This window comes from Peromyscus leucopus, chromosome 1, assembly GCF_004664715.2.
Source record: "Peromyscus leucopus breed LL Stock chromosome 1, UCI_PerLeu_2.1, whole genome shotgun sequence".
NCBI classification, from domain to species: domain Eukaryota; kingdom Metazoa; phylum Chordata; class Mammalia; order Rodentia; family Cricetidae; genus Peromyscus; species Peromyscus leucopus.
The window spans coordinates 43,512,462-43,535,330 of NC_051063.1; the positions used below are offsets into that span (position 1 = coordinate 43,512,462).

Sequence of the window (22,869 nt, forward strand, 5' to 3'; positions counted from 1 at the left end):
CGGGAGCGACAAGGGTGGGGGGCGGGGAACGCAGGGTGGCCCGGGCGCCTAGGAGGAGCACGAGCCAGCCGGCGAGGGCTGAGGGCGTGGCCGGCGAGGAGGGGCGGGGCCCACGAGGAAGGGCGTGGCCGGCGAGAGGGCGTGGCCGGCGGGCGGGCGGCTCTGGCGGTTGGAGGTGGGTGGAGCCGCCCTCGGAGGCGGCACCGGCTTGGCCCCGAGGCCCGCCGCGCCTATCGCGCCAGAGCCGAGTGGCCCCGTGGAGCCGCGCGCTCCCGCCTGCTGGGGGAGGGCGGACAGGGCGCGGGGACCAGACAGGCCGCGGCGGGCGCTGTTTCTCTTTCGCTTTCCCGGCTCGGAGGCGGGCGCGCCGGCGAGCTGAGGAGCGGCGGCGGCCGCCGGGTAGGTACCGCGCGGGGCGGCCCGGCCGCGCGCCAACTTTGCGCCGGCGGCCGCGGCGTCCCAGACACCTGCCGCGCCGGGCGCTGGAGCCCGAGCGCTCGGGGGCGGGGCGGGCGTGCGGGGCTCCGGGTCTGCGCTCGGGGGGCGTCCCGGCCGGCCCGCGGCAACTTGTCCTATCCCGCGGTCGCCGCGCGAGTGGCCCCGGCTCCCGGGCCGAGCACCTGCTAAAGCGGCGGGAGGGCTTGCACCTCCGGGACCCGCGCCTTCCGAGGCGGAAAAGTTGCCGCCGGTCGCCTGCGCGGCACCACCAACCCTCGCTTCCTTTCGGCGTCTGGGTGACAGGGCTCTGGGCTTGGGATCGGGACTGCGTTTCCCACAGGTCTGCCGCGAGCGCACGGAGTTAAGTCCTGGGAGTAAGGAAAAGCAGAGAGAAGAGCGGAGACCCAGGCTAGGACATAAATGCTTTGCTGAAGGTCACGGAAGGCTAAGGCCAGAATCCTGAGATTGCAATTAATTAAATTACACCTTCTGTCACATCCTTAACACCGTTTCCCCGAACGGGATAGTGGCCGCTCAGAGCCCATGCCTTGAACATTCACAGTGGGTGTGTGCTGGTGGAATGGTGCCTTCTAGATCTTTCCAGTTATTTTACGCTGGCCTATGATATGAGCTAACGGCCAAGATAGGCGAAAAGTTCCCGTCTAAAATACAAGCTTAGTGTAGAATGAACCGAGTGAAATCAGCGTCTTCATTGGTTGTTGTTTACTAAGGGCATCTTTCTTGTAAGGAACTTGCAAAACTTTTAAAATAGCCTAACAAACTAGCTATTCATAAAGTTTCAAGGAAAAAAATAATGGCGTTTCTTCAGTTTTTCTCTGTGTACTATCTCTATAAAACACCTTTCTAGGTACCTGGAGCTCCTACTGTTATTTTACAGTTAAAAGCAACAAAATAAACAGCCAGCTGAGACTTAAAGAAAGGTTATATATCTGTTAAGTGTGACTGGTTTCTATTGAGAGAAAGTAAATGTGGGTCGAGGGCTTGCCTAGCATGCACAGTGCCTGGGTTTGATCCTTGTCACAGTGTAAGCTGGCAAACACCTAGAACCCCAGCACTCTAAAGGATGAGACCGGAGGAACGGAAGTTCTAGGCCAGCCTGGACTGTGTGAAACTCAACCTAGGAAAACAAGAATGAATGAATGAATAATTGTAAATCAAAATGAAGTAAGAATGTAGCCAGGGAGAAGTGGTCACTAGTAGAGATTACACTGAGGACCGCGTTGGAGAGGGAGTCTGAGGGGCAAGCAGAACGCAGTTGTCAAGAGGAAAGGTATGTTGGGTGGGAGATAGGAGCTAGCAGAGTCCGTGCTGGAGAGGAGTGATCCTGCCAGTCTTCCTGAAGTGTTGAAGGAAAGGTTAAATCACCCAGAAGTGTACTTTGCATCTCATGGAACGGGCTGAAAAACATACACTTTTCTGTTAGTAAAGAGGACGCACTGACATTTGTTGAGAAGCACTAAATGTAAATGGATAGAATAAACCTGTAGCAGAATATAAGATGGCCTGACTGGAGGGCATCTATTTGAGGAGAGGAAGTGGACATCAACTTGATTTGACTATTAACTAGATGGAGAGTGCCACATTGAAACAGCACTTTGATAGGCAGGTTAACGACTTCGGTTTTGAGTCTTTGTACCTTGCATTGGCCGAAACTCCTGGTAGATAGTCGGGTAGAGAGAGGAATGTATTAACTGATTCAGTAGCTTTTGGTGCCATGAGTGGAGGTGATAATTGAAGCTTCAGAACCGGGTGAATTTGTTACTCTCGGTTAAATTATAATAGATTTACAGGTAAATTGTACAATAAAGGTTATGTTCTGCTCGCCAAATTTAGACCCTACAAACTTACTGATAATGATGTTAAATATAATCCAAGGAATTTTATGCCTTCTCTGTATGGTTTTGGACACAGATATGAAAAAGCAGGACTGCGGAAAGGAGTGATGACCAGTGATCTTTGCTCAGGCTGGATGTTGAAGCTCATGCCTCAGGACACCTACCGAGAACAGTGCACCAGCTACTGGGACCAGCTTTCCATCTACTTAGTGCCGCTCTGTGCCTGAACTGCTAAAGCCAGCTAACCACAAATGGCTACCCAAAGGAAACACTTGGTGAAAGATTTCAATCCGTACATCACCTGCTATATCTGCAAAGGCTATCTGATCAAGCCAACAACAGTGACAGAATGCCTCCACACATGTACGTATTTTTATGTCATCTGCTCATCAGAATTCGCTCTGTGCTCCTTGTAAACTGCTGTGCTTGCTTTTTGTCTGGATTTTAAGTTTTAAAAAGCAGTCTCAGTTATTATTTCCAAGTAAATATTCAGATTTTTTTGTCACAGGGATGTTATAAGCATGAAAATTTTCTATCAGTTGGATCTTAATACATGTTGACTTTTAAAATCGGATTGTAAAATGTTCTAAAAAGGTTTTAATTGGTTATGAATTTGCAGAAAGTAAACTATTTCAGATTTTTTTTAATGACCATGAAGGAGTTAGAGCATGGATACGATTGATTCCTTCACCAATCACATCATTGTCAGCATTTCCTGAGAATCTAGCAGGAGTGCAGACTGTCCAGACCCACTTCTTGAGGGGCCTGTGTCCAGCACCTGTCCTCTAGGGAGTTGGCTAGGGAATTCTGAAGCAGGTTTGAGACTGTTGTACTATTGCCATAGCTGAAGAATTTCTAAGATTTCGTTGTTTCCTGCCTTATCAAAGGGAAGGAGACATTTTTATATCCACTTGTATGAGTATACGTTCTGTGTTTTCTGCTAGTATAATTTTATTTTCTTACTTCAGTGGCTCAGTTTAATGTCTATCAGATGTAAACTAGATGCTGTATGTACATGGACTGAAACCATTTTAGCTTTTCCATTATCTTGAAGCAGTTTGGAGTGAGTGTAGGGATGACAGTATTCTGATGATCCTCATTTTATATATGTGAAAAGTAAGTTTCACTAACTCAGTCTCACAGCTAATGAATGAGTGGTGGACCTGAATTCAACTCCAAAGCCTGTTCAGTTTCTCATATAACAGCAAAAGCCTTTTTCCAAACCTTCCTTTGAGCTCATCTCCCCCTGCTGAACAGATAGAATTCACACTCATAGTTTCAAACAAACGAGCCAAATAAAAATCACCTGGAAATTAAAATGACAAATTTTATGTTATATATAATTTAATTACAATTTTTTTTTAAAGATTTATTTATTTATTATGTACACAGAAGAGGGCGCCAGATCTCATTACAGGTGGTTGTGAGCCACCATGTGGTTGCTGGGAATTGAACTCGGGACCTCTGGGAGAGCCAGTGCTCTTAACCTCTGAGCCATCTCTCCAGCCCTTAATTACAATTTTTAAAACAGGATTTTATTGAAAGCTGTTTGAACATACTGCTACCTGCTGGGTCTTGTGGTCAGGTCTGGTCGCATACACTGTGAAGAGCTGTCTAGTGTATTGATGGATACTCCTCTGGATATTAATTGGCTTATGCTGTTCAATTAGCAGTTAACTATGAAATGTCTTCTATGGTTAATTTGCCCTTGCCTTGTATTTAACTTGAACAGTTAATAAATTGTCATTGAAAACATTTATTATCTACTATGTGTCAGGTACAGTGCTAGTACAGATGATTCAAGAGTGCTCAAAATAATAATAAAATCTCTGATGGAGTTTACATTCTAGGAAGGGAAACTTGTAACATGTTCAATATTAGTTGGTGATGAATGGCTTGAAAAGGAACAGATTATAGATAAGGATGGGGTTATTTATATGATGTCATGTCAGCCTCTCTATGCCATTTTTTTAACAGAAACTTTAGGGGAATGAGCTCTGTAGGAATATGGGAAGAACCTTTTAGATAGGGAATAGCAAGTAAATCCAGAGAATATTCTTGGCAGGTTCAAGGAACACCGGATCAATTAAGGCTATATACACAAGCACGCACGCACATACACTCCACCTACAAGACCTAGGCTTCAAAAAAAGATAAGATTTGGGATAGAGGTAGTGAAGAGTGATTGAACTGTAGATGTCTGGGGAGGAGAGTCATTAAGGTGTGCACACTGGAGTGGACAGTCAAGCACATTTTGTTTCCTGTTGTACCTGCATAGACCTATATATGGTTCACAGTCTTTGGTTTTACCAATGCATTGTTTTCCTAACATTTGTTTATTGTTTTTGTTTTTGAAGTAATCTCTTTTTTGAAGAAAACCAAAAGATTGTAGAAGTATACATAACTAGTTATAAGCAAAAATTGTTTATACAATCTCCCTGATCAACTATAAAATTTTATTGAGCTATTTGAAATACTACTTTGCCATTTATTTTAACATTGAAGAATACACTGTTAAAATACTTTAGAGAAAAGTATTATTTTCTCTAGAAAGATTAGCTGAGATTTTCTCTTTTTTTGCCTTTTTTTATTAAAAATTTTTTTCATCCACTGTAGTCTGGTTACACTTTCCCCTTTCCAAACTTCTCCTCTCACCTACCTACCCACCCAACGCCATACCCTTTCTTTCTCTTTTTAAAAAATAGACAAGAAACTCAACCTATGCGTGCACGCGCACACACAGACACACACAGACACACACACACACACACACACACACACACACACACACACACACAAGATAACCCACAAAAACACAAAATTGGAAACCAAAATATATAAGTAAAAGACCAGTAAGACAAAAAGTGCCTAAACAAAGCAATATGAAACAAAAAAGTCGACAAAAATACCATTGAGTTTGTTTTGTGTTGGCCATCTGCTGTTACTCCTGGGCATGGGGCCTACTCTCAAGTGTGGATAATACACCCAGTGAGACTCCATTGGATAAGACTCTTTCTTCTTTTGCCAGTGGGTACCTATTGCAGATAGCTTCTTGGTTAGGGGTGGGAGCTGTGTCCATTCCCCCTCTCAGTGAGGACCCCATCTGGCTTGTACAGTCCCTGTGCATGCTTCCACGGTCTGTGAGTTCATATGTGTATCGGTCCTGTGTATCTGGGGACAGTTTCCATAGAGTCCTCCATCATCTCTGGCTTTTACAATCTCTTTGCATAGGTCCCTGAGCCCTGCAGGGAGGGATTGATGAAGACATCCCCTTTAGGAGGAGTGAGTCTCCATAGTCCCTTAACCCTGTGCATGTTGTCCAGTTGTGGGTCTCTGTTAGTTCCCATCCACTGCAGGAAGCTTTTCTGATGGTGGCTGATTGAGACACTAATCTATAGGTATAACAGAATGTCATTTGGAGTCATTTTATTATTTTTATGTTCTTTAGCAGAACAAGAGTATTTGGTTTTCCCGAACTAGGCTCGTGAGATATATAAGTATTGTCTTCAGCAATGGGCCCTTACTGTCAGTTTGTGGAGAACAGCCAATAGCCTTGGCAATAGTTTGTTGAAATAGTAGTTGAAAGCTTAAAGAGAGGTAAATAACAAACGGTACAAATCATTCTGGTATAAACAGTCCTTTGGCAATGGCCTGGCCCCTTTACTGAGAGTTGAGGTGCTTGAAGTTGAATTTTAATGGGAATACAATGGTAATCCCAAATGTGGACTTTATCATCCACAGAGAACCCTGGACAGAAAATGGTGGAGTCAGGTATTGAGTCTGGTGCCTGAGATCTGAGGACTCTATAGCACATAGCATGGGACTTATTAACTCTTGGGTGTTTGGATTTCTGTGTTCTGTGTATTTTTATATTGAACCTTTAGGGGAAATAATCCCATTTGCAAAGCATTCTCTTATTTGTGTTGATAGCATAAATAGTACTGTAAAGCAGCATTGCTAGGCTTTGAGGGGGTCTTTTGATGGATGGTCTTCTGCTAGGGTTTTTCACTGTAATAATGTAGGACAATACAGTTGTATAATGATTTGGCATGGCTATAAAATTGAGTACAGCAGCCAAGTGGGAAAGGCAGGAATTGAAGAAAATTAAGTGACACTGTGGTACCTTGTTGTAGTTTTAGATGTTGACTTAACTTTATATGAAGAGTGTCTTATTAAAAATGTCTATATAAGCCGGGCGTTGGTGGCGCACGCCTTTAATCCCAGCACTCAGGAGGCAGAGGCAGGCGGATCTCTGTGAGTTCGAGGCCAGCCTGGGCTACCAAGTGAGCTCCAGGAAAGGCGCAAAGCTACACAGAGAAACTCTGTCTCGAAAAACCAAAAAAAAAAAAAAAAAAATGTCTATATAAAACTACAATGGAATGATAAGTTAGTAAAGAATGAGTAAGCGTTTATTCTTGCTGTGGGAACTTAGAAGACTTCTGTTCCATTAGTCAGTCAAGTGAGAAATGCATAAGTGAAGTTAGGCTAATGATGAAAACCAGACATGGAATCTGCCCCCCTGGCTTAGCCACTCAAGTTGGGGAAGAGTCAGGGAGTAAGAAAACAATGTGTAAAAGAAGCACGGTGGAGATGGTGGACATGATAGACTCAGAGTGTGCGTCAGGATACTAGAGCAGAGTGGAACTGGAGACTTTCTGAGACCCCTGAGGCCTTGGGCCTTCCCAGGCGGGGCCCCATGCCCTTGGGCCTGCTGCAGCAGAGCAGCAGAGAAGTCTTCATTGCAGGGCTTGACGTGGGCAAATACCTCCACCTTTTCTCAGTTACTGTAGACGGCTTTACCTTCCTCCTTCCTCATTCTCTCGTTCTCTTTGTTGATCTGGTGGTGGGTTTTGTTTTGTTTTGTTTTTTGGCTTTTTAAGACAGGGTTTCTTTGTGTAGCCCTGGCTGTCCTGGAACTCACTCTGTAGACCAGGCTGGCCTCAAACTCACAGAGATCTCGCCTGCCTCTGCCTCCTGAGTGCTGGGATTAAAGGCGTGTGCCACCACACTGGCCTTCATTCTGACTAAAATATGTTTTTAATTGAAATAGAGTTACATCATTTCCTCTTTCTCTTTCCTCCCTCCAGCCCCTGCCAGGTACCCTCCTTCATCTCCTTCTATGTCCCTTCCACTGTCAAGTTGATAGCACCTCTCTTCTTTATTATTGCTACGTATATATGCACACATACTTATATACACAAATAAATAAACAAATACAGCCTGCTGAGTCTGTTTTTGTTGTTCGTGTGTATATGGTTTCAGGGATGACCACTCTGCATTGGACAACCTATAAGAGGGCTCATCTCTAGGAGAGGCTAATTCTCCCAGCAGTCATTAGTTGCTATAGTTCTTCTTTGTCTGGTATTGGGAACACATTGAACTTTTCCTCCTTCCACTTCGATATGCCCATTGATACTGTCATTTTCCAGTCTTGTTTATGCAGCCATTTCTAGGAGAGACTGTTTTCACAGCAGAATTCCTAGTATTCTGGCTCTTACAATCTTTCCACTCTTTTCTTATGCAAAGTTCCCGAGCCACAGACACAGGAGCTGTGATAGCTGTGTATCCCCCATGATCCACTGCTCTCTGCATTGTGTCCTTTTGTGGCTTTCTGTGATGATCTCCATTTGGTATAAATACGGGCTTCTTTGATGAGGGCTGATAGCTACACTTATCTGTGGGTCTAAGGATAAGACTTAGAATGTAGTAAGGAATTGCTCTGGTCTAGCCAAATAGCTGTAGTAGATTCTTTTCCAGTGACCCCAGGAAGCCGGGTAGGTGGGTGTTCAGTAGCAGGCATGATTCTCCCCTCCCCTCACTGAGTGGGCCTTTGGTCCAGTTAGACAGCTGTTGGTTGGTTCTCTTTTCCCTTAACAACAAAACTGCCACAGAATCCCAGTCCATTTAGTTCACCCCTGCTACTGTTCTCATTCAAGTCCTCCTTCCTTCTCACCAGACCCACTGTGGCACATTTTAAACCAGTATCAGGGTGGCTGTTTCTAAAGACATAATGTCTGTCACTGTTACTTTTCATCTTGGCCAGAAAATGTCTCAAAGGTACGCTGCTGCCTCCAGGATGAACTAAAGCTCTTCATCTGTGATTGTTTGCCCCTGCCTCTCCTTCTCCACTACACCACACACAGGGGAGACACTTGGTTCAGGTTCTCTCTTCCTTGCATGAACTTCCTTTGCTCTGCTCCCTGCTAGCAGTTATCCATCCTTTAACTAAATACTCAGTTCCTCTAAGTTCCATCTCTTACATACCTCTCACCTTCTACGCAAATGTAGGTTAAGTGTCTCCTTCATATCTGGTGAGTGTGTAATACAAGCTGAAATGCAGTTAATGATTGATTACCGTGTTTTTCCTTCAGCTATTCAAATGCAGTGCTAGCTAACTTGAAGGACATGAACACAATGATTGTTAGTACTTACAGTTTTTTTGTTTTTTTGTTTTTTTTGAGTCAGGGTTTCTCTGTGTAGCTTTGCGCCTTTCCTGGATCTCGCTCTGTAGACCAGACTGGCCTCAAACTCACAAAGATCTGCCTGGCTCTGCCTCCCGAGTGCTGGGACTAAAGGCGTGCGCCTGCCGCCCCCCACCCCCCCCACCCCCCACCCCACCCCCCGCAGTAGTTATGAATTTTAAAAACCTACCCTAGAATCAACTGAGGCAGACATCTGTGAGTATTAGCGAAAGAGATGGACTCTAGAGTGGGAACTAATATTTGATGGTTCTACTCCAGAGGTTATCTTCTGTCTTATAACAGGCCCCCAAGAAGTGTGTGTGAGTTGCCTAGGGTGTGTATATACTAGTGATTTTATACATTGTTGACAAAATAAAAGACTTACCACTTAAGGACAAAGGACCTTCATTCCAAAAGCTCAGATGGGATAAATGCAGTGCATTGGTTCTTAACCCTTTCTAGATCAAGGCTCCTGTAGAAATGTTATAGTTAGGGAGAAAATGTGTTCATAGACATGAAATTCTGTAGTACAGAAAAAGTTATGTGGTACTTAATTTCTTTCTGTCCTTTCAGAAATTATGGCAGTAATCCCTTGGAACAAAACAGTATTGTATTAATTTTTAACTTATACAAAGAAGGCAGGTTCACTGAAAGATACAGTTGATGTTACTATGAAGAACCTGGTGATGTTGTATCACAACATTAAGAATGGAGGAGTTGACTCAGCAGGTTAAGGTACCAAGACTGCAGACCAGGTTGGCCTTGAACTCACAAAGATCACCAAGACTGATTGGATCACACACACATTCACAGATACACACACACACACACACACACACACACACACACACACACACAAGTAAATGTAAGAGAATGCAGGAGTAGCTTAATCATGATGGCAAATTTTAATTATTCATTGGTTTTTGTTTTAAAGATTTTTAAAAATTTTTATGTATGTGTCTGTCTGGGTTTTTGCACATGAATGTAGGTACCCACAGAAGCCATAAGAAAGCGTCAGATCCCATGGAGCTGGAGTTGCAAATGATTGTGAGCTGCCCAGCAGAGAGTTAGTAACCAAACTCAGGTCCTCTGTAACTGTATAAGAGTAGTACACACTCAGAAGTGATGAGCCATCTCTCCAGCCCATTTATTGTTTCTGAATATCATAACTGTATGACTACTACTCAGTTAAGGTAGTAAGATATTTAATACTAAAATCTTACACCCCATACTCTTGCTTTGTAAAGTGCAGTCTCCAGGCTATCAGCATCCATGAGCAACAGTGTCACCTGGGAACTCATTAGCAGTGCAAATTCTTGGGCTTCACTCTAGACCTGTGGACTCAGAACCTCTGGGGATAAGCCAGAAGTCTGTATTAACAAGCCCTCTAGGTGACTGTTATACTGGACTCTGACAGGCACCACTCTGCACCAGAGCATTGTCATTCTAGCATTTCTTAAATTAGACAGTCACAGTCATTAAAGTCAATGCTAATAAAAGATTGAAGCCATAGCTATTGTTTATTGAATGTTTGTCATGGGGAGTTCAAGCTTTCTTTTCATTGTCATATTTAATCTAATCAGCACACCTTATAGCTGGGCAGTATTATTTGGTCATTTAGCAAGTGTTTATTGGCACTTTCATGTGGCAGACATTAGTCTTGCACAGGAAACAGAAACAAACATGACAGGCCCAGCCTATGACCTCCTAGAACCTATGCTCTGATAGGGTAGACAGACAACAGGCAGGAAAAGAATGAAATTTCAGGTTCTGTATATAACCAATGCTGTGGGGGAAATGAAGCAGAGAAAAGCCTTTCTTAGTTGTTGCTATTCACCAGAGACCAAAGAATAGGAAGACATAGGCTTCAGAAAGGCTTGAGGGAAGTGTATTTCAGATCCTTATTTCAAACTCTTCTTGCAGAAAGAGGACTGAGAAATAAGAAATGGCCAGTAAAAACAAAAACAAAAACAAAAACCAGAGCTGGGTGCTCAGTTCTGCTGTCTGACTCAGGCACATCTGCAAATGCATTATGACATTTCCCTAACTTTCTTCTTTCTTCATCCACTTCGCTTTATTTTTAATACCCATTAAGTAACATTAATTACATATGGGAGGAAAATTTGATTTCATGAGGTGTTACTAGATACTCAGTAAGGATATGAATCTACTATTAGTTCTGAATTGAATAGCTATCCTAATGAAAAAAAATGACATTTTTGATGAAATTTCTGTTTTCTTAATAAGGGTTTTAGTTTGAGAGGGAAAAATCTCTTTTTATTGAGAAAACCAAAATTTCCAAATTGAAATTATATTACCAATCTATTACCTACATACATAGGTACACATACAGTGTCATAGGTTGCAGACATCATCATACTGGTGTTAAACTTCAGGTAGCATTTTTGGCATTCATTAATAAAAGTGATTACAGTGTTCATTTTGATGACTTTTAGAAAGTTATTTTAAAACAGTCTAGGTACTAGCTGTTAATTAAAATGTTAAAGATTAATTATGTTATGCTTATAGATCTTTTTTATTTTGAAGCTATGAGATAGTGAGGAATAAATCACCTAAATCTTTGAATGTGCAGAACCTGTGGCCCACAGCCATCCCCACCTCATCTCTGAACTTTTATTCCCTTGCTGATGGGTAGCTGAACTGGCCTCCTCGTCACTTTTCAACATGCCACACTCATACTCAAGTCTTTTATCTTGGTATTCCCTCTGCCTGGAACTTCAACTTTATTGAGCAAAGCATCATTGTTGGAGACACAGATGGATAAATGAAGGGATAACAATTTAAAAAGTGAAATTGTCTTGTATATTGATGTCTGATAGTAAATATGGGCCAGAGTGAATTAGAACTGACACCAGTGTTGGACTGAGGTCAAAGTATGTAACAGAAGGTCATCGGTACTAGAGATAATGGTAAATAAACAGTATTAAGTAAGAACCCAGCACAAAGGCTGAATGTAAACTGAAAAGCTGCAGTCTAACATTGTAGGAAGAAATGGTTTCTTTTGGATACTTTGAAGAATCTTCACAATTGCTTTGTTTTATACATACTAATTTTCAACAGACTGTTGTATAAAAGAAATTAAGTGTGTAAGAAAAAAAAAACTTCCCCAGAATACTCAACTGCTGATTGATAAAGAAAATGATTCTTGTTAGATATTAGTTATGTTCGGAATGAGTGCATTTTGATTTGCTGGACTCAGAATTCCTCCAGTTGACAATGGAGGCTTCTTTCTGACTGGACTACAGTGGTGGAGTTAGGCCTGGAATCTGGGCTACCTTTACGATCTTAACCCTATGGCTTCCTTTTTCTGTACATGTCTGTTGAGCCTGTTCTCATTCAGATTCTGGTCTAGATACTTGGGACATAGTAGGCAGTAGAGTTTGTAGTAAGTAAATCGTAGTGTATATTAAAAGGTTGTCACTATATGCTGTAGAAAAGGGAAGGTCAAACTGGACAAAGGGAATTGGACACTCAAGAAGGTGCTACAATTTATGAACGTCTATATCCAGGAAAAGCTTCATTCAGTCAGTTACGTTTGAACAGACTTTGTGATCGAGAAGCTAGCCTGTCAGATATCAGAGAAGGAAGTTCCAAGCAGAGGGAATACCAAGATAAAAGACTTGAGTATGAGTGTGGCACGTTGAAAAGTGACGAGGAGGCCAGTGCAGCTACACATCAGCAAGGGAATAAAAGTTCAGAGATGAGGTGGGGATGGCTGTGGGCCACAGGTTCTGCACATTCAAAGATTTGGGTGGCTTTTGTTTTGTTTCTTCTGAGGGAAATGACCCATTTCATGAATGGTTGAGTAAAGGAATAATACAAACTAGATTATAGTTAATAGAACCACCTAAATTACTCTACTGAAAATAGAAATGTCAGGATCTTAGTGCAGCATTTCAGGAAAGGGATGGTGATGGTTTGTACTAATGTGGTGATGCTGGTAAAATGTCAGATTCTGAATATGCTTTGAAGGTAGATCCATGCTTATTAATGAAGACCATCAGTATATAGAACGTACATAAACAATGAAACCATGAAGGAAATGAATATGGATTACAGAATAGAATACCAAAGGAGGCTTAACCCAGGAGAAAGTAAAGAGGAGCCAAGAGGTAGGAGGACCCTGGATGTTAAGAACAGGGGAAATTAGCTGAGTTACATGTGTTAGTAAGTTAGTAAGAACAGATTTGTCTGTAAGGATCCTGTTAAGAGAGAGAAAATAATGAGTACATTTGGGAAGACAGCAAACTTAGTTTCCTAGTTTGACCATTGTACTGTGAATGGTATATTAAACTTTGTTTCTTTTGTGGTACTGGAAATTGAACCTGAAGCCTCACAAATGCTAGGTACAACATCTACCGCTGAGATAAATCCAAGCCCTGTGCTTAACATTAATAAAGGTATAGATGGGATGAAAAAGTAAGTTTGAGAGAGGGAGTCTATAGGCATCAGTTTGTAGTTTTATTGCAAAGGAGAACAAAGCAATGGAGAGATAGTTGGCAAGGGGTAGAGTCAACAGAGATGTATTTTACACTAAGGAAATGGCCTGCCTGGATACTAGTAAGAATTGTTAATAGGAAGTTCTACATGACAAGTGACAGATAAGTCGTCCAGTGCACAGGGCTGACATTACAGTGGTAGGTCCATGGGTGTTCTGGAAGCAGGTTAGGACATAAAGTTGAGGTGCTAGTGGAGAGTATGTGTGTTGATACAAGTTCTCTTTGATTCTATTATTGCTTTCATTATTTCAGTAGAATGGGAAGTGAGGTATTTGGTGGAGAGTGAGAAGGGAGAAGGATTTGATGGCGTCTGGGGAGATGTACTGGCAAGGAACATTGAATGTGACTACCCGGCAGTTGAAAACCCCACTTCGTGAGGTTCATGGTCATAAATTGAGGATGAGAGGTGGTTTCGTGTTTTTTTTTTTTTCTTCTACAATGCCCAACTATAATCTTGTAGAATCAGAATATGTAGGATTTGAATATAATCAATATTTTGGTTTAATTGAGCTAGTGTAGCCAAAGAAGAGAGGGCATTTTTAGTTGGCAGTGTTTTATTATTATAATGAAACACCTAAGGCTAGGCAACTTTCAGAGAAAAGAGGTTTGTTTAACTCAAAATTTTATAGATCCTAGTTTAAAATCTAGGAGCCTATTTAGTGTGGCCTTTGGTGACTGCTGCAGATGCCATCACACTGTGGCCTAAGCATTTACAGGAGCAAAAAGTTAGATCTCAAATCAGGAAGCAGAGTGAGGAAGGAGGGGCCAGGCTGGCTCTGGTTTTATCAACTTTGGTGTAGAAACTCCTCATTGCTAGAGCTACCTTCCCTTTCAAAAGCAGTACCTCCAGACCTTGCTCTGGATCCCACCTTTACAGGATGTATCACCTCCTGCATCACCACACTAGGGGCCAAGCCTCCCAACACAGACTCTCATGGAGCCGACCTCATCCAAACCATAGCAGAGAGGAGTCAAAGTATGGGTCCGTGTGTGTGAGGACACGGTTCTGATTGGTAAGGAGAATAGTGACACAAGCATCTGGAACTCTAACCTGGCTCTTCCCACTTGCAGCCCCTCTCCTGCCTTCCTGAGCTTAGAAGGGTCCCCTTCCTACTCAGCATAAGGTTTCCCACATCATGCGTAAAGCGTAGTCTTCCCTGAATCTGTTCAACACCTTTGCTGCCTGTTTCTGTGTCCCAGTGGGAAAGGGATACAGCATTCTAGGAAGTAGGGAGAAAAGACAAACAAAGCTATTCTCATATATACCACGCAGTTGTTATCACTATAGTGTTTTGAGGCAAGCTATATGTAACAGCATAGGTGAAATAAAGATGTATATTAGTTTCTTAAATTAATAAAACTGAGATGCTCATAGAAGCAAATTGAAGCTGTTGGAGAATTTTAAATGTTAGTTACACATGTAGAAATGTGTGTTAATGAAAAGCAGGAAACATACCTCTCCTGCATATAATTATAGCCTACTTACAATCCATTAGCAGATAAAGTCCTCAATATAAAAACTGTATGAAAAATGTTACCCACAGTGATCTATAGGATTAAGGTTCTAGTTCAGTGGTGGAAGGGGCCCTCCAGCATTCAAAAATAAAAATAAAAAGAATGGCACGAGCCAGACGAGGTTGTTTATGCCTTTAACCCAGCACTCAGGAGACAGGCAGGCAAAGCTCTGAGTTGGAAACTAACTCCCAGCCAGCCAGCCAGAATTTCATAGTGAGACACTGTTTTGTTTCTTTGGGTTGGTTTTTGTTCTTTTTAAAGAATTGCACATAAAATGATACACTCAAAGGAGGAAACATTGTTTTTAAGTTGACAGGTAAGACCAATACAACTAGATATCTTTAACAAAAGTCAGCCCTTGGCAGTTTAATGAACTGTTACTAATAGATGGCAATGCTAAAGATAGGAGAGAAAAGCTGATTATTATTTTATGGTCAATAATGTTAGAATTAGTGCTGAGGAAGAAAAATCTAAATTACCTTGTGCTATCAAAGCTGGGAAACTTGGGCTCTGTGATAGATAAGAAATGTGGGTAAGCTATATATCAAACAAATATGCCTTGTATCTTTTGTGCAGATACCCCCCCCCAAACCATAAAAATAAGGAAGTGAGATAGTTGATGGATAATTTAGCTGTGAAATCAGTATTTAATAGTGCATCAAAGTAGGTTTCTTTAAAATGATTGGGAAGTGACTGTGAGCTAACTTCTAGCTCACTGGGCACTACTGGAATGTACTGAACATGAAGTTCTGAAAAAAATGTCTAATGGAGAAGTGTTAGTTGATCTTGGACAAGGACCTACCCCACCCCACATTACCCCAGAAAAAGAAGTGTCCTACACGAGAAGATAGTTTTCATCCAGGTGAAGCAATCTGTGTGTCTTAAGCATCATATCAGAATTACAGTGTCCTTGGAGTAGAAATGGCTGCAGGATATTAACCACAGTGATGGACATTCCAGTTCCAGTGGAATGCCTGTTAAGATAGTTATATCAAATCAGTTATGGTCTGATGGTATTCAATACTTTATGTTGATTCTCCTTGTTCTGACTGTATGCTCACGCAGTAATCTAATGCAGAAAGAGCTCACATTACCAAGAGCTTGCAAGTTACCAGACAGTACCATCCTGTAGCATGAATTCTAAGTGGTCTTATTAATAAAAACCCCAAGTCAGATATAGGGGTAAATGCTGAAAGATTAGAGAAGCAAAGGAGCTAGCCAAAGTCACCTCTTACCTCTCTGACTCTTCAGCCGAAAAGGGGGAAGGGGAGATGAACTCCTGTCTCATCCCGCCTTATATTCATTTCTCTGTCCAGCCATATCACTTCCTGTCTCTACCTCCCTAGTGCTGGGATTAAAGGCGTGTGTGCCTCCCAAGTACTGGGATCAAAGGCATGAGCCTCACCACCTGGCTCTGTTTCTCTTTTACTCCTATATCTGACTCAGGGTTTTTACTATTATGACCAATTAGAATTCATGCTACATAAATCAGTAATTACATTTGGTCCCCATAACAACTGAGTAAGGTAGATACCTTTGTAAATCTCCCTTATACTTAGGTACAGAATAAATCATTTGCCTAATGGCAGGAGAAAGTGAGATTCACGTGTGGGCAGTCTGTGGCAGGATTATCCGCCGGAATGATCATGCTTGGCTACTTTGGCTCCCCTACTTGCACCTAACTCACTACTATTTGATTATATCTCCTCCTGTGACAATGATTATCCTTGGGATTGACAAAATACTTCTGAACATAGTACAGCAGAGAGCCCCATCCTAAAATGGGGCAATCTAACAGGCTCTGTAAAGGAAGATGTTTGTGACTAGTTTCTGCCCACCATGCATCACTTGGCCAGTGTTTCCCAGTTACCTTTTGGCTACCCCAGTGAGAACTTTGCAGAGTTAGAATCTCGGGGCAATTTAATTCGTCCAAAAGGGAACCTGCAGATACCTTCTTTAAAAGCTGTGGCCCAGTTTGTGCTGCCCATCTCAATTTAGAAAAACTGTATGAGACAGCATAATAGCCATCTCCCTGTTAATTTGTGTACTTGACCTTGTTCAAACCTGAAGAATGGTGGGAGTAAAGAATTCAGTTAGTAATTTTTTTCACTTATTGATGTTTATGGTGAACTCATGATAAATTAAATATACAAAGTGGGGGAGGGTAGTATGGAGTCCTTGCCTAGCGTGCTTGAGGCCTGGTTTATTCACCACTCCGCAGCAACAATAAAATCTTCTTGAGGTCAGGGACTAGATACTCTCTATCCTAAGATAACATTGCATTGTGCTTTAGATGTTAAAATGGGAAATTTGGGTGCCAGTTCTGCTGCATGGTTAGGAAGCTGTGAGCAGTCTTCTCGGGCTCTTTAGTACATTGTTCATTTGTTGAAGGAGCATGGCCAGAGCCCGAAATGTAATCCATACAAAGATCTGAGCCCAGAGCCTGGCGTCTGGCTAGTACTCGGCAAGTTTTAGCATTATCGTGGAAGTGCTTTTCCAACTAGGACATCAGGTGAGCTGAACTGCTTCTGCCCCAGCTGTTTCACGCAGCTGTAGCCACATCTCTGGAGTGGCTGGTGAGAAGGAAGACTTGGTGCTCTCCATACATAGTCTTACCAGAGACTGGGGCCTTTTGAACATCATTCAGAGGCCAGGTAAGTTAGCCAGGAGAACAGCTGGACATTTCTTTAAGGTACCTTAAAGTGTGCTTTATTGCTAGTCTAGATTTCAGTTTATAAACTAAAGACTCACAGTTGCCTGGTGATGAAAAGTTTTTAAGCATTAGAAACTTTTTCCCATTTCATATTTTTCCATTGTCATTGAACTTTGGGCCTGGATTTCCTCAAGCTCTGATTTGTGTAATATAAACACGGTGCCCCAGGAGGGAGATATATTTCCTAGAGTTTTGTTTTTTTTTTTTTAAAAAAATTTATTTATTATGTGTACAATATTCCGCCTGCATATATCCCTGCAGGCCAGAAGAGGGTGCCAGATCTCATTACAGATGGTTGTGAGCCACCATGTGGTTGCTGGGGAATTGAACTCAGGACCTTTGGAAGAGCAAGCAGTGCTCTTAACCTCTGAGCCATCTCTCCAGCCCTAGAGTTTTGTTTTTTAAAGAAAAGCATAAATAAGCTACTAGAAAAGGCCAGTTATTTATGTAATATACTAAAAGAGATCCAATTCTACAAGTTGACTTACGTACAACTCCCAAATAAATGAATAAGGTAGTCTCATTCTATATTTTATAGATAGTGGGAAAGAGCAGCAAGAGATATATCATATGGATATATGTTTATTAAATAGACTGGATTCAAGTCCTGGCTTCACCATGTACTGTCATGCTATTACATGGTTTGTCCTCTGCTCATATTCTTCATGTATGAGGTCAAATACTGCTACCCAATTTATAGGGTTGTAGTGAAAATCAAATTATTAGATTGTACTAATATATCTAATTCAGTGGTTTTCAATCTATGGGTCGCAACTCCTTTGGCAAACCTCTCCCTCTGGAAATATTTACATTGCAGTTCATAACAGTAGCAAAATTACAGTTATGAAGTAACAAGGAAAATAATTTTATGATTGGGGTCACCACACCATGAGGTGTATTAAAGGGTTGCAGCATTAGGAAGGTTGAGAACCACTGAGTTGATGTATTGGACTGCTTGTCAACTAGGATACACACATGTGTACATAGAAGAAGTTGGACAATGCATACATCTATATTTAGGATGATGGGGCTGGTATGTAATTCCTTTCACGTATTGGTGATGATGACAGCCATCCAGCCGCCACCAAGTCACTTGAACACTGGGGAATACTAGGGTAAAAATGATGTGTTCTACATCTTAAATTTTTCTTTTTAAACTTATTTTAAAATTGTAATTATTTTTGAGGGTAATTTTGAGCCTTAACCTCTAGAAATGTTCCAGTTCATGTCATAAAGCCTGTATTTTGGTCTTTGTGCTGCCATTCATAGAACAGACCCACAGAAGCCTCTTGTTTTTTATTTGCAGACATGAATAAAATACTGTATTCTCAAATGTCCCTGTGGAAAAATAGGGATGGAAGTTTCTGTTCAGTTAGAGCCATCCTCTTCTGTGGAGGGTCCTGACCCACTTTTCATAGGAACTCTTGAGGAGAGAGGGATGAGAAAATACCAGGTAGAATGATAGGCCTACCAACAAGAGGAAAGAGGGAAACAGGATAGCTTTGGGAGGACCTGGGTCGATACCCAACGGCCCATAACTTTATTCAAAAGGGATTTTTATAACAATGCCAGGAGGTGAGGCAAAAGACCTCCCCCTTGCTAGATACAGCCAAGTGTAGACCCTTCCAAACACCTGGTACCCAGGCCCGTGGTCCAGTCATCCCCTTATGCAGCCCTACTGGGTAAAGCAAGCTCAAATCTCACTAGGAAACCTCTGTGGGCTCCCACACTCTTCAGCAGAAATAACTGTCATCCATAATAGGCATGGTGGCTCATGCCTGTAATTCCAGCTACTCAGGGGCTGAGGCAGGGAAAGACAAGTTCATAATGTGTCTGAGCTATACAGAAAGTTCAAGACCACCCTGAGCCACTGGGACTGTCTCAAACTAAAATTTTAAATAAGACTGGGGATATAGTGATGCAACACATGCCTGCCATGAGCAAGGCCCTGAATTTAGTCCCTAACCACCACCCCCAAAAAGCCCACGTGTGTAATTAAACAATATCTAGTATTAGTACAGGGCTGAAGAGATGGCTCAGTGCTTAAGATCACAGACTGCTCTTTCAGGCAATCCAGATTCTGTTGACAACACCATGTTGGCTCACTACCATCTATAAATATAACTCCAGTTCAGGGGGAATCTAATGCTGTCTTCTGGCCTCTGAGGGCACTGCACACGTGCACAGACATACATGCGGACAAAACAGCCATCTGTACAAAATAGTAAAAGTTAAACAGAGTATCTCATAGCCACATTTAAAAGAAACAAGTTTAATATTTAACCAAATATAGCTAAAATAATTGTCATTCCAACTTGTAATAACATAAAAATTATTTAGGTTATTTTTATATTAAATATTTTAAATCTAGTGTGTATTTACAATCACAAATACATCTCAAATTAACCACATTTCAGGTGCTCAGTAACAGCATGTGACCAGTGACTACCATATTGAACAATACAGATCTACAATTTAGATAAGTATTCCTCATCAGTGTTCAGGTACTGGTTGTTGCTTTGGTCACAAGCAGCTCACACATCTTATTTTTAGAACTCTGTGTACCTTTGGATGCTTCAACTTTACGTCCCTTTGATCAGATAACTTAGATTAGCATTGGTGTCCCTGGGAGGATAGGGCCTTACCCTTAGTGTCTTGGCTGGTCTAATAAGGATTTGCTCTGGGCATGGCATGTACCTGTGTTTGGTCAAGGTTGGTAGACAACCATAGATTGCTGAATTCATTAAGTGTGATAAAACTTTTGAACTACAAGAATCAGAGCTCTAGGTCAGTATTAGCATTATTAGGCTTTGTCAAAAACCCTTTACTCCTGTTTCTTATCTACCCCCCCCCACACACACACACCTTAAGTTTCAGTTATCTAATGACTCTGGGGAAGGAGCACATATCAGGAATTTTCTAAAGGAATTATGTCTCTTGTTTTAACAAGGCATCCCTCTGAGAGATTATTTTGACTTTTGAACAAACATTTTGAGAACCCTTTTGGAATCTAGGTTGGCAGTGCTTATGTGTAATCCCAGGTACTATGGGGCTGGAAATAGGAGGATCAAGAATAATGAATTCATAGCCTGAGCTACATGAAGCCCTGTATCAAACAAACAAACAAACACTTTTTATGCACTCTTTAGGTGTCAGGATATCTTGAAGAACAAGACATACTACTTACTTCTGTATTATACATTGGGTTTTTATTGTCTTATTTTTTAATCATGTTTTCTGATGTTGTCTTTCATCTAGATTTCAGGAGAATTATAGTGAAGAGGTTATTATCCTTGACTGTTGGAATAAAGAGAAAGATAGTATGGGACTTAAGTGCCCTTATCAAACAACATAGATCTGTTTAGATGTCACCTTCTTAGGAGGCCTGCCCTGATCATTGCATCTAAACAACTGCCAGACATCAGGACTCTGCCTCTACCTTTTTAAGGGCAGGGAAGATAAGACTACCACTTACCATTAACTAAAATTTGTATGCCTTTCTAAGCATAATTACATTTTTTAAGGATGGGGACTTTGTCATTTATTCCTGTATTGCCAGCTCCTAGTATAATACCTGACATTCAGTTCATTGAATAAATGAAATAAGAGATGTTATTTCCCATATGTACTAAGTAATTTTAAATTTAAATGCCTGGTAGAATTTTTCCTATTGTTGCTCTAGGCAATGTGATATGCTTGAGTTTGCAGACCTAATCTCAGTGGTAGGAATCTTGGTGTTTGCTCTTGACCAATCATTTAGATAGACTTTACTTCTGTCAGAGTGTGTGGGATATAAGGAGAGGGAAAGGAACAGTATGGAGGACGATTGTAAAATGAAGGAAGGGTAGCAGGTGTATACCCAGAGACAATTGGAGATTATGTAGAGAAATAATATGAGAAAAGGAATTACTGGGATAGGAATTAGATTGCAGTTTTATAGTTCAGTTGCTGAAATTTGCATAAGGACACATTTGGAACAGAACAGTTGGCTTACTAGGTAACAGAAACATAGGTAAAAGGTAAAAGGGAACTCATGACCACAGAGATTAGTACTGTTCAGAGGAAATGTGGGCTATGTTGACACAAGGCTCCAAACTTCTTTATTTAGAATCTTTATTTAAAATTCTATTTACCCTTGTCCATTTCTCAGCCATTCTTCCAGTTCACCTCTTGTGCCTTTGTGCCAACATGACAACCATTTCCTAGTCTGTGTGCTTTGTGTCCCTATGGCACCTGCGAGCACAGATTCATCATGCTCTGCAAGGCCCAGAAATCCTGTCATAACTGCTACTTGTCCCGGGAACCACCCTGGCAGTATAAGTAATCCTCTCCAGGGTTTTGTTTTTCCATTGCTGTGGATTAAATTAAACCCAGGACCTCACAGGCATGATATGCTTTACCATTATGCTACATGTCCACCCATTCAGGTTTTATTGAGAACGAGTTATATTGCAATCAAACTTTTAACAAAAGAAATTAAAGCAAAATCAACAACTTTTACTTGTTTAAATGAAAAAGACCCTTTTATGTAAAATGTACCAGTTTTTTAATAGGCTACGAATAGAGCGTATTTAGTTTATAAATATATTAATAGGAACAATAAGTAAATTGGAATTGTCTTTTGATATTGTACCAGTGGGCTTTGACTTGTTAGGCTTTATTTGGGTGATGTAATTTTAGAGGTTTGTAGAGTTTAATTTTAACCTACTGTCTTGTCTCTTTGTAGTCTGTAAGACCTGTATTGTCCAGCACTTTGAAGACAGCAATGATTGTCCAAGGTGTGGCAACCAAGTTCATGAAACAAATCCATTAGAAATGTTGAGGTAAAGAAATATACTTCATAATTTGTCTGATTTTAATTGTATACATTTGTAATCTTTATCATTTATTATGCTATTTGAGCATAAGTTGGGCATTTAAAGCATTTTACTTCATTTTTAAATCTTTTAATAAAAGTTTGAAATAAGATTACATAATATTTAGGAAATGTATCTGCAATTAAAATGACAACATTCTCTTGGGCTTTTCAGAGTGACTTCAGTTGAGTTATTTTCAGATGCAGGTGAACTAGATTGGATAACTGTATTGGTAATAAAATTATCAGGAAGGCAATAGTAAGAAAAAAATGTATGCTGGGAGAAAAGAGATTGATGTGTGATGGTACCTAAGAATGGAAGGATGATGTGAGGTGGTTAAGAAAGGATATGTGGGAGACAGACCAAGAAGTAGCTGAGAGTAAGGCTCGGTGAAAAGTGGAAGAAAGACAAAGTGAATCCTTTCACTTTGAGCCTCTTTGGGAGTGTTGTAGTATCATTTAAAACTTTAAGAAAGGGAGGTAGCTAAGGGGTGTTCTGTATTGCCCTGGA

General features: G+C 41.2%; 1 protein-coding gene across 4 annotated transcripts in view; it reads left to right on the top strand.

Annotated features, from left to right (window-relative positions):
- The window catches only part of Pcgf5 (polycomb group ring finger 5), a 118,533-nt gene that overhangs the window by 68,436 nt on the left and 27,228 nt on the right, over window positions 1–22,869 (top strand). For 2 of the 4 annotated variants that reach the window (XM_028882870.2, XM_028882868.2), the window contains exons 2-3: window positions 2,371–2,657; window positions 22,230–22,326. In XM_028882870.2, coding sequence (XP_028738703.1) covers window positions 2,546–2,657; window positions 22,230–22,326 — 209 coding nt within the window. In that variant the 5' untranslated portion in view covers window positions 2,371–2,545. Of the gene's footprint in view, window positions 1–247; window positions 400–2,370; window positions 2,658–22,229; window positions 22,327–22,869 lie in introns of those variants that run through there. The other 2 variants (XM_028882869.2, XM_037206490.1) reach the window with 2 other exon arrangements.